This window comes from Lipotes vexillifer, unplaced genomic scaffold (assembly GCF_000442215.2).
Source record: "Lipotes vexillifer unplaced genomic scaffold, Lipotes_vexillifer_v1.1 scaffold496, whole genome shotgun sequence".
Taxonomy (NCBI): Eukaryota; Metazoa; Chordata; class Mammalia; order Artiodactyla; family Lipotidae; genus Lipotes; species Lipotes vexillifer.
The window spans coordinates 3,922,365-3,934,802 of NW_006786690.1; the positions used below are offsets into that span (position 1 = coordinate 3,922,365).

Below are 12,438 nucleotides of genomic sequence, written 5' to 3' on the forward strand. Positions count from 1 at the left end.
GAAAGTTTACAAAGCAATCTGTCAGAGAAGGGATGAAAAGGGAGCCCCACTGAGCTGAGGGGCGCAGGCACTCACCTCACCTTCGGCCCAGTTAGAAACCTGCAATTACTTGGCCAAAGTCTGAACCGATCTCCCTCTTCCTTGTCCCAGAGGTTTCCCTGGGAGTGCAAGGCCTCACCTTGCTGGGTTTTTGGCAGCCCCAAATACCTCTGCTCTACTCGGCTCAATACACCAGTTCTCTTGAACCCAACTAACGGGCTCAACTTCCAGTTCCCTCTGGATTTTCAGCAGAGACACTATGGATAATACAGTCATCAGCAGATCCTCAAAGCTATCCAGCTACTCTGACTGCCCAGATGTTCTGAGCCAGTGAAAATATCCACAGGCCTTTCTGAAAGTCTCTCCTGCCACCAAAGGCAGGATTAATAATAATACCAACTATCATCTGAGTGCTCACTCTGTGTCGAATGCTTTAGGTCATCTCACTTACTGCTCACCACCACCTTAGGTACGATTACCCAATTTCACAGAAAGGGAAATAGGCCTGGAGAGATTAAATGTCTTTCCAAGGGATACACAGCCTGGATTCCAACCCAGGTCTGTCTGACCTTGGTGCCCGCACACTTCCCACTCAGGACACTGCCTCTTGGGGACCCTCTGCGATTCTATTTTTTGTGGTTCCCATATTAATTTTAGATGGGGTAGGATGGTACAATTCTGTGGTATCTAAAAAAATCCCTTGCCTCACAGTTGGGAGTGAGAAGAGGAGCGGGGCGTGGGAGAGTCTGCCTCAGGGCTGGGTAGGGTCTTAGTTCTTTTTAGACACTTGAGTAATTTAACCATAAATAACTGGGCACTGGGAACAGGACACTCACTAATAAAAGCGTAGCCTAGAGTCACGTTTGAAGAAAAAAATTCAAGTCACTTAGTGGGTGGACATATCTGCAAAACAAAAGAAAAGCCCCTTTCCCAGCTCAGGCAGAGAAGTCTCCTGTACAGTTAGAGACAACAGGCTTCTGGGCACGTAGCCAAGGTTCTGGGGATATTTATAACTTGAAGAGGGTGGGAGTCCCTAATAAGCTGCTATATTCTTTTTCCATCACTTCCCTCTCCAAGGCTACAGCGAGCTCAGAGCTCTTCCCCACGCAGAATGCCTGCTTTCCCTAGTGCTCGGCTTCCATTGTCTAATTTTCTCATCCTGGCTGGGGAAAGGGAAGGCTGCAAGTCCTTCCGTTCGGAAGAACTCCAGTTGAATGTAGCTTAGCTGCTGGTGGTGTTTCTTGGCTAGCTGCTGTGGTCTCAGGAATCTGCCTATGAGCCTGTGGTTTCTCTGTGCTGTCTGAGAGTCTGAGGTCTCGGGAATCTGTGAGTCTTTGGGATCCGCCTACGATCTCTGAGCTTTGCCTGCACGTCTACGGATTCGAGATCTACCTGCAGATCTGAGATAGACAGGATCTGCCAGTGACCCCCAGAATCTTTCCGAACGTCTGTAGTCTCAGAGAACTCTGCCTGCGGATTTGAAATCTGTTTGAGGCCTCTTGGATCTTGGAGCCGGCGACCTAGCGGATCTTTTGCGGGCCAGGAGGTAGGTCTGCTCGTTTCCAGTTCGGGTTTTCGGCTTCCCACCTTCAGTTGGTGAGGGACTGCTAACAACCTAAGGGTCCGCCGGGCGTGGGCCATTAGAGGCCCACGATCCCATAGATGCGGGAGGCCGCCAGGAACCCTTTTAGCAGGCAAGCCCTCAGGGATGATAAGGACGGTCCTTCCCAACCCTGGGGTCTGGCTCGCTCCACCTTACGCGCCCCTATACCCCACCCTCGCTTCTGCTTTCCCTCCGGCTTTTGCGTCCCCTCCGCTAGGCGCAACTCAGCCTGCCCCTCAAGGAGCGCCCTCTTTAGAAGGACGCCTGTACAGGGTTAACAGCGATGGAGCCGGGACACAAGCCTGGCCCAGCCGCGGACCACACTTGCTGGCGGACGGGCGGCGCGTTGCCCTCTAGGAGTTGTAGTCTGCGTAGCAGTGTGAGAATGCCGCAGTCGCTGCCGGGTGATGTAGTGCGTGGGTGGAGCTCAAAGTTCCAGCGCGGCCGCTGAGTCTCCCCTGGGGAGTGGGCGGCTGCTGCTTTCCTCTCAGGCCCAGGATGTCAAGTGAGAGCTAATCCCAGCTGAACTCAACACAGGCCAGCGCCTAAATTAGGCTCGACGTCGCAGTTAAGGTCCGACTCAAGATAAGCTTGTAGGGACGTGAAGAGAAGCAAGGCAACCTCCCTGGCTTAGGCCTGCTGTGGTCTCCGAGAGAGGAGAGCGGAAGATACTCCGCCCTGGCTAGGAGGACGCGCTTTTTTCTTCACCCTTTTGTTCTTTTCCCTCCGTGGCTTTTGGCCTCTGACTGGCCTTTGTACGCCCGAATGGAACTCCAACTCCCGACAGGCCACGGGGGCGGGCTCAGGCGTGATAAAGGTGCTCGGCCGTGCTACAAGAGGCGGGCCTCGTATTCGCTTCGCTCGCTGATTGGCTGAGGCAGCTGCCGGAAAGGGCCCAGCCTCGACATGGAAGAGCAGAGGCGTTCTGTGGGCTGGGCTGAGAGCCTCCTCCCTGAGACAGCCTCGGCTTGACCCCCGGCCCGGGAGGGATCGAGCCAGGGGGCTGTCTTAGTAATTCCGGGAGCCTCCACCCCTTGGTGGCGGAGACACGGAGGGCGGGTCGCGCTCGAGGGTCAGGGAGGAGAGTGACCCGGCCCGGATTCAGGGCCCTCCCCAGTCGCCTGGCGGCCCGAACTCCAGCCCCGGGGAGTGGGCAGGGCCTGTTTCTGTGCCTCACGCCCTGCTTTTCGCCTCCTTTAGCGCTGTCTGCTAGCTGCTTTTCCTGCTCTCTCTCTCCTGGGAGGCGAATCCTTGAGCCCGAGATGGCAGCCACCCTGCTCATGGCTGGGTCCCAGGTAAGCCGGGGGTGGCTTCTCGGACCCTGCCTGTGCTTACCCACCTCGTTCCTGCGTTTCTTTGCTCCGCGAATCTCTGTGGGAAATCCCTGAGATTAGTAATTCGCTTGCTTCGGTATTCTGCCTCCAGAGACCCAGTATCGGGACAGTATAGCCACAAACAAGCATTTATTGAACGCCTGCTGTTTGCCTTTAAATACTGGGGAGACAAAAGAATGCATGAGGCATGCCCTCCCTGCCTGCTCACAATCAGTAGGAAGACAGATGCATCCGGTTAACCATGAAACTACATGATAAGAGCACAATTTTCTGTAGGAGCAACGTGCTGTGGGAACCAAGAAGTGGGAGTATTAATTCTGTCTGAGGTGTGGGAGGGAGGGAGGAGTGGAGCAGAGCAGCGAGATGGGGCGCATTGAAGAACAGTCGGTGCTGGAACAGGACCTTAAGGAACAGTAGGATTTCACTACCCTGAGAAAGATATTCCAAGAAAATAGGAACATTGTGGGTGAAGGTATGGAATGATGTAGGTGCTAGTTGTATTCTGAGAAAAGTACTGCTAGAGGGTAAGCTTCGGAGTGGGGCAGGGATATCTGGCCATGGGACCAAAGCAATCAGCTCATAAATTGCTCTCTCCTTTACCACATCTCTTTGTTGCTTGTTTATTTCTCCTTTGGACTCTACATATCAGACCTAATACCTTTTGCCTCCTCAACAATTCTAGCCATGTCTCTAATTTCGAGAAGAAAAACTGGTACTAACCTCCTAGATACCAAGTATTGAGGAAGCAATGTGTGATTTCAGGCACCTGTGACATTTGAAGATATGGCCATGTATCTCACCCGGGAAGAATGGAGACCTCTGGACCCTACACAAAGGGACCTTTACAGGGATGTTATGCAGGAGAATTATGGAAATGTTGTCTCATTAGGTAAGTATTCTCTATCTTTCTCCACCCCACGTTTTTGAGACTGTCAAAAATGCCTTAGCTCTGTCAACACAACCTAGTTAGTTGATTCTTAAAGCTCTTAATTGGATTTTGGCTTGAGTCGAGTCCTCAGGCAGATCTTTGAATGAGGGAATATCAAGGTCATATGGTCTAAAATGAAAGATCGTTCCTGCACATTTTAGAAACACTCAGATTTCTTGCGCCCTGAGTCATTTGCCATTCTCCAGCCTGTCTGTACAGATCACTGACCAAACAGGTCTGACATAATGGTGCTTGCCAGGATATAAATGCCCCTGTAAATGGTGCTTTTACTAGAAGATAAAGGGGTTCTGACCCAGGTTCATGGGAAGGCAAAAGCCACCTTTTTGTGTTTGCTTTGGCTTCAGAGCTGTAGCTTTGACTCAAGTCCTTTATTTATCCAGAGCAGGTACTTGTCTAGAGACGTTTCAGAGTTGATCATAGATTTTGAGTGTGTCAGATGATGCTGTTCCAGAAGAATCCTGAACTAAATGAGATCACAAATTCTATTAGAGAGGGAAGCTAATTTTTTTGATGGTCTGCAAACCTGTCTTTTCTCTTAGATATCCTTTGGTCTGGGTGTAACTAGAATAAACAGTGTATTCTTGAGCTGAAAGTCTTTTGACTCACTTTGTCTCCTGTTAGGACTTGACAGAAGTTAGCAATCATGTATGGTTGACTAGGTCATCTGCCATTCATTAGGATTATTCCTTTTTATGAAATCTTTATTCCTATAGCTTTTAACAAAAAAAAGGCAAACTGTGAAGGGTTTCCTTTTTAAATTGGGCTCTCTCTGATGTCCCAACTTTCTTGGATCCTTCCTTTCAAAATGCAGCCAGAAGTGAAGTTAGCTACCCAGATCTATTGTAGTCAGTAACCCAAATATTCCACTCAATCCAACAAAAGCAAGAAATGAGAATCTTAAAGAAATGTGAATTTATATGTCAGTGGTCCAGCCCAAGGAGCACATTTTGGAAGGATGGAAGCATGGAAGCACAAAAATATATATATATATATTTCTTGCCCATATAAGTTTGGGAGTGGGTTAGATAATGTTTACAAGGCTTCTTTACCTCAAGACTCTTCAGAACCTTTAATGTGATATCAGGCATTTTTAATTTCTAAGAAGACGATGTTGTATGCACCATTTACCAAACTAATTTATCCCTGGACCCTTTTCTCCCAGCATACCTAGTAATCTCTTTCTGAAGAGTGTACCAAGAAACACAACTTGGAAAAAGCAGTGTCTGGTAGAAAGTTTCTTGTAGACAGTGACTTTGTATATTTTGATTTTCATTTAAAGTCTTGACCTAGTCAATGCCAAGAATATTCTGAGCCAGGCATCTCTTTTGCCTTCTCCAACCTTCCCACCTCTCTTTTCATTAAAAGGCCACTGAGGGAATTCCCTGGCAGTCTCGTGGTTAGGACTCCTCACTTTCACTGTGCTGGGCCTGGGTTTGATCCCTGGTGGAGTTCCCCGCAAGCCACGTAGCGTGGCAAAAAAAAAAAAAGCCACTGAAAAGTAGCAAGTAACATTTGGCCGTCATTTTTCCTGTCAACCGAGACTTGATATAGATTGATAAAAATTTTTCTCCATGCTAACCCAGTAGGTTCTTAGTAAATATTATGTAATGGTCATGAAGAAGGCTTGACAAGAACATACACATACACACAAATTCATTCACATATAAAATATCTAGGCTCTTGGCTTTTAGAAATTCTAATTTAGAGTCTTTTATATTTTCTGTTTATGGTTTTCTTCTTTTGAAACACCAGGAACATAAACAATATTCATAAGGAACCATTAACTGTAGTGATACAGAGCATGAACTTTTATCAGACAGAACTGGATTTGAATCTTAGCTTCACCATTTACTACTGTATGACCTTTTGCGAGTCACTTCTGTGGGCCTTGAATCTCTCATTCATAAAGTAGAAATCATCATAATGCCTGGCTCTCAGGGTGGCTAAAGAACTTAAAACATGGGGCTTCCCTGGTGGTGCAGTGGTTGAGAATCTGCCTGCTAATGCAGGGGACACGGGTTCGCGCCCTGGTCTGGGAAGATCCCACATGCTGCAGAGCAGCTAGGCCCGTGAGCCACAACTACTGAGCCTGCGTGTCTGGAGCCTGTGCTCTGCAACAAGAGAGGCTGCAATAGTGAGGCCCGCGCATCACGATGAAGAGTGGCCCCCGCTTGCCACAACTAGAGAAAGCCCTCGCACAGAAATGAAGACCCAACACAGCCCAAAATAAATAAATTAATTAATAAAAAAGAAAAAAGAAAAAAAAAGGAACTTAGCACAGTGCCCAGCACACAGTAGATAATTTCTGTATATGTTTACCAGTATTATTATTCACCTTTTATTACAGATTTTGAAATCAGGAGTGAAAATGAGGTGAATCCAAAGCAAGAGAGTAGTGAAGATGTGGAATTTGGGACTGCATCTGAAAGACCTGTTGGTAATACTGAGGACAGTCCTGAAAGTGAAGAGGGCTTTGAAAACAGGGATAGATCAGAAAGACAATGGGGAGATCTAACAGAAGAGTGGGTAAGCTATCCTCTCCAACAAGTCACCGATCTGCTTGTCCACAAAGAAGTCCATACAAGCATCCGATATCATATATGTTCTCATTGTGGAAAGGCCTTTAGTCAGATCTCAGACCTTAATCGACATCAGAAAACCCACACCGGTGACAGACCCTATAAGTGTTATGAATGCGGAAAGGGCTTCAGTCGGAGTTCCCACCTTATTCAGCATCAAAGAACACACACTGGAGAGAGGCCCTATGACTGTAATGAGTGCGGGAAAAGTTTTGGAAGAAGCTCTCACCTCATTCAGCATCAGACAATCCACACTGGAGAAAAGCCCCATAAATGTAACGAGTGCGGAAAAAGTTTCTGCCGGCTCTCTCACCTAATCCAGCACCAAAGGACCCACAGTGGGGAAAAACCCTATGAGTGTGAGGAGTGTGGGAAAAGCTTCAGCCGGAGCTCTCACCTAGCTCAGCACCAGAGGACCCACACAGGTGAGAAGCCTTACGAATGTAACGAATGTGGGAGAGGCTTCAGTGAGAGATCTGATCTGATCAAACACTATCGTGTCCACACGGGGGAAAGACCCTACAAGTGTGATGAGTGTGGGAAGAATTTCAGTCAGAACTCCGACCTTGTGCGCCATCGCAGAGCCCACACAGGGGAAAAGCCATACCACTGTAATGAATGTGGGGAGAATTTCAGCCGCATCTCACACTTGGTTCAGCACCAGAGAACCCATACTGGGGAAAAGCCATATGAATGTAATGCCTGTGGGAAAAGCTTCAGCCGGAGCTCTCATCTTATCACACACCAGAAAATTCACACTGGAGAGAAGCCCTATGAGTGCAACGAGTGTTGGCGAAGCTTTGGTGAAAGGTCAGACCTAATTAAACACCAGAGAACCCACACAGGAGAGAAACCCTATGAGTGTGTGCAGTGTGGAAAAGGTTTTACCCAGAGCTCCAACCTCATCACACATCAAAGAGTTCATACGGGAGAGAAGCCTTATGAGTGTACCGAATGTGAGAAGAGTTTCAGCCGGAGCTCCGCTCTCATTAAACATAAGAGAGTTCACACTGACTAAGTCCTGTAATTATGACTGAGAAATGATTCATTTGAAGGTACAATTTTATTTGATATCAAAGAGCTCTCTCAAGACTGAGCTGCTTTTACTGTACTGAATTTCCTTGTTGTGGGCCACAGTTTAGAACATCAAAGAAGACAAGCCACTTGAAATTCTGATCCATGGCTTTGGGAATGGTATTCCTTCCTCCAAAATAGTGATTTTTATTCACCCAATATTAATGAATTATTTCATCAAAATCAGCCCCACAAGTAACTGGAAATCTGAAGACCAGGTGCTAAATGCTGATAAATGCTTAGGCCTGGAAATGGAGTAAATCTTTAAAAGTAATTTCTCCCATCCTTGGCCCAAAGAACTATGCTAGGGGAAATATTGACCTGTGATAGGGTGGTCACAGCTGCTTTGGTAAAAGACAACCAGAGACTTTGCCTGAATTGCCACACCTATTCACTCACCATGGTAGCTGGGCACACACATCTTCCCTTCAAAGGGCTTTCTCCTTGAGTTGCTCATGCATTTGTATCTTTCTGTCTTCCTAAGAGCAGGATTCTGCATGATGAAGGCAATGATCATAACATTTTGCCTCATTGTTTCTAACTAACTTTTTTAAAGCTTTCATGTTTGTGGAAGCTAACTGAAGATACAGATTAAAAGGAAAAATGAGACATAGGTTTGGGGACCAAGGACTCATCAACAGTGGTGACTTTAGCAAGAGATGCCCACTGTTATTGCCATTAATCAGAATTTATTAATTTTCTTTGGGGATCACTGTAGGGAATATTGTAGGGAAAATATCTTCAAGGAAAGATAGGACCATAAGTGATGGTGGAGTGTAAGGAGCAAGTGGAATTGACCACTTCAGGGAAGGAAACACAGAGTCCCTTCCCAAGGAATGCAGGTCATTTCTCTGTTCTTTCCCCTCTACCCTTTAAGATCAATTCTCCCTATACTGCTAACTCTAGGATTTGATAAGGGCCACATCCCAGTGTTTATCTTAGCTTGCATAAGGGCATGTGTATGTACATGTAAAACGTGTATTCCTGTCGTTTTTCCAATAGCAGAAACTGAATTCACACTGAATTAGCATGTTCTTGGGTGATATTGATCATGTGACAGAACTACAGACATAACTCCAATGTGAGAAATGTCCTTTTTTTTATTCTTTATGAAAAAAAATTGAAACACTAGTGCTGTAATGTGTACTCTCCTGTAAGATCTGTCTTTGTACAGAACGAAGCACTTGTTTATATGTACCAGTCAGTTGGAGATTATTACCAGACAAATAGGTTGATTGTCCTGTTCTCAGACTGAATTATCTTCTCTTTGGCCTAGTCACGGGGAATTAATAAAACTAGATAGGAATGTATTTCCATTCTCCCAGCCTACAGATTTAAGTGGTTAATGTAAGAGTTGACCCAATTTAAGCCCAGTACTGTCAGTTCTCCTTATCTCAGCCCAAATAGGAATTAAGAAATATCCCAAATGTTGATGCTTATCCAAGCATTTGGGGGTGGGAGTTGGAGGGAACTGATGCCCAGGAGATGGGACTAGAGTGAGGAATATATATTTTTTGAGCCTGCCCCACGTTTTTTCTACTGTATTGTGAGTGTTGTAACGTTTGAAAAACTTGCCATAGCTCTTTGGGACTTGGCGTTAAAGGAGCCAGTGGTCTCCCTTGGGTAGTATACTATAGTGATTTATTATGACCCACAACCATGTGGGTCTGCATCCCTTGCAAATGACACAACCTCAAAAGTAACAATGAAAAACCACTCCACCAAGTACATGTCTTTATGTTGTCACTCTTATTTAAATACAAACTTGGGCAGGGAGCATGTTTTTTCTTCTATACAAAATTTAGCTGACTTTGGATATTCATATTTTAATTGTTGAATGACTTACATGTTCTTGATGACTAAACTCAAATGTCTTTTTCCTGTATCAGTGTTGCTGGCGGTTTTAATGAATATCAAAGTTCTCCTGTTGTTTCTGTGAGCCCCTAGGGGCATCAGCTTCAGAGTGGCTGTAGAAGAAGACAGCATCTCCATGACCTATTTCACCCCCTTTTCCTTCCCTACTCCCCTGCCCCACCCCCAAGCTGTTCCTTCTGCTGCTTTTGGCTTCTGAGTGCCCCAGCCATCTCTCCAGACATGTACACTTCAGTTGGGAAGTTAAAAGGGCGAGGGCCGGACCAGCTCTGTCTCCTCTCTTCCTGACAATTGTTGCCCATTTGCTGTGTTGAACTCTGTGTAAAGTTATGCCTCAGTCTCTCTTTGATAAAGCTTTTTGCATGCCTTCTGCTCCCAAGTCTCTGGCTGCTTCTGCACACACCCTGAACACATTGTGCCTGTTTTCTATGGTTGTGGAGAGTGAGTGAACAAGTAAGTATGTACAGCAGTTTTCCTTGTGTCTATCTATATCTGTATTATTCTAACAATATTATTCTAACAATATCCTGTAATTAAAAGTATAATTTTTAAAGTCAAAAAGCTGAGAATTATTTAGTAATCCAGCACCAATTCATAAAACGGCTTTTCATCAGATTTATTAAAATTGGGCACAGTTGTTTTTATATTGATGCGTTTGTACAGATGTTCTTGTGGGAATTTGGGAATACCGTGTCTTCACATATTGGTGAGCCCTCTGGATATTGCCATATTTTGGCAAGTGCAAAAACCTGGACAGTTCCCTATGAAGATTATGCCGGTGGCAAAGCAACATGGAAATATTTGTTATGGGTAACTCATTAGCTTTGGAGAAGGGAAACAGAAACAAACAAACAAAAATCCTAACGGAAAAATGAGAGGAGGCCATATTGCTTTAAGGAGATATTTTTGAGAATCTGTTAAGGATACTAAAACAATTTCTGTTAAATTAGTATTAGGATCCCAGAACAGAGATACGTCTTAGAAACAAAGGCTCTATATTCATGACATGATTGTGCAGTCTGCCTAAGGCTGTGGTTATGTTCCACTAGGGTGTGGCTATGACTTTCAAATTACTTACATGTAATTTTATCTTACGAAATATTTTTTTAAATGGAAGGCCAGTCTAGGCAGAGGTAGGGAGTGGAAGTGCTTTAAATCGGGGGAAAAATACAAATATGAAAGAAAAGTTTTAATTAACCCTATCTCCAAGACTGGAAAAAGAAAGAGATTTTATCAAACCTTTTTTTTTTTTTGGCTGCACCTCATGGCTTGCGGGATCTTAGTTCCCCGACCAGGGATCGAACCCGTGCCCTTGGCAGTGAAAGCGTGGAGTCCTAACCGCTGGACCTCCAGGGAGTTTCTGTAAACATTTTTTAAAACTCCTTTTCTCCTTTCAGCATGTTCAGCATTTTTTATTTCTGGGTAGGAAAGTTTAAGGAAAATGCTGGAGAAATTCACCTGGAACCTCTCCTTCAGGGCACTTAACATGTTAATGTTTCGCCATTATTATAGTAGAGGCAGATTTCCTTCTTTGAATTTTCTCTAGGAGGCTAGCCCTTTGTTATGGTTGTGCTTCCAGCCCATTAGGACCCCGCTGAGTCTACTGAAATGATAATTTGTTAAATGGTTCCCTAGTGTTTCAAAGGTTAGTGTTCCTGCTGAAAAAGGAGTTCCTACGCCCTGGGAGAAATGCACCTCTTTGAAGCATTAGTTAGATACCTAACTCTGTAATGGAGTAGCCGACTGGAACCTGCTTATCTATAGGAGACTTCAAGATAAAAAGTTGTTAGTGTGGGACTTCCCTGGTGGTCCGGTGGTTAAGACTTTGCCTTCCAATGCAGGGGGTGTGGGCCGAGCCCTAGTTGGGGAACTAAGATCCCACATGCCTCGCGGCCAAAACACCAAAATATAAAACAGGAGCAATAGTGTAACAAATTCAATAAAGATTTTAAAAAATGGCCCACATCAAAAAAAAAAAAAACTTAAAACATTGTAAAGCAGTTATACTCCAATAAAGATGTAAAAAAAAAAAAAAAAAAAGATGGAAGATAAGGAATCAGAAGCAGCCAGTTGAAATTACTTCAAACTTTTTATGAAGATGAGAGATAAGACTGTATGAAAAGAAGTAAGGAATAAGTCCTGGAAATAAAGCAATGGAAAAGGTTTTCGTTTAAGGACAGAGAACACTGTGATATGTGAATAGGCAAAGGGGAGAAAATTAGTGGAGAGAAAAGGACTGGAGAAAATAAAAAGTTGTTAGTGAAAAACAATTGAGTAAAATGAATAGAAGAAAATTACCCTGTAATGACCTAAAACGGTTTCATGGTGAATCCCATTGTATTATCTGTTTTCCCAAATGCTTCATATTCCAAGTTTGTATCATTTTCAGCTTCTTCAAAGGTGCTTTTTTTCCCCTCTGGCAGAGACTGAGGCTGATAACATCAAAATCTCACTTTGAATTTCACACCAGCCCCTGCGGCTGCCCTGTACATGTCTCCACTTGGAAATTACCCAGGCAGACCCCAAACTGAATTTACCACTTTGTTCTATCACCGTCCCCCCTCACCTGCTTCTCATGTTATTTCCTAACTCAGTCATGGCCTAGTCGTCCAAGCTAGAAACTTGCATATCATACTTGAAAACTTCTCCTTTAGCCACCTTCCCAAAATCAATAATGAAAATTAGTTGAATAATTAGTCTTCAATAAATAGTCTTATGACATACCACCTCCTAAGTAGTTCTCAAATCTGTCTACCTGCTCTATGTACTGCCACCACTTATCTTGTGACCTTGGGCAAGTTACTTAGCTTCTCTGTTCCTTGGATTGCCCATCTGTAAAATGGGGGTAATTATATCCATCTCACAGAGTTGCAAAGATTAAATTAAATAATGGGGCTCAAAATATTAGCTGCAGGGCTTCCCTGGTGGCGCAGTGGTTGGGAGTCCGCCTGCCAATGCAGGGGACGCGGGTTCATGCCCCAGTCCGGG

General features: G+C 44.8%; 1 protein-coding gene across 1 annotated transcript; it reads left to right on the top strand.

The window, feature by feature from the left end:
• The first annotated feature begins 2,525 nt into the window (after positions 1-2,525).
• Positions 2,526-9,507, top strand: ZNF436 (zinc finger protein 436). The gene is made up of 3 exons (XM_007459184.1): positions 2,526-2,937; positions 3,739-3,865; positions 6,273-9,507. The coding sequence occupies exons 1-3, from the start codon at positions 2,905-2,907 to the stop codon at positions 7,520-7,522; spliced, it is 1,410 nt and encodes a 469-aa protein (XP_007459246.1). The 5' UTR covers positions 2,526-2,904; the 3' UTR covers positions 7,523-9,507.
• The last annotated feature ends 2,931 nt before the right edge of the window (positions 9,508-12,438 follow it).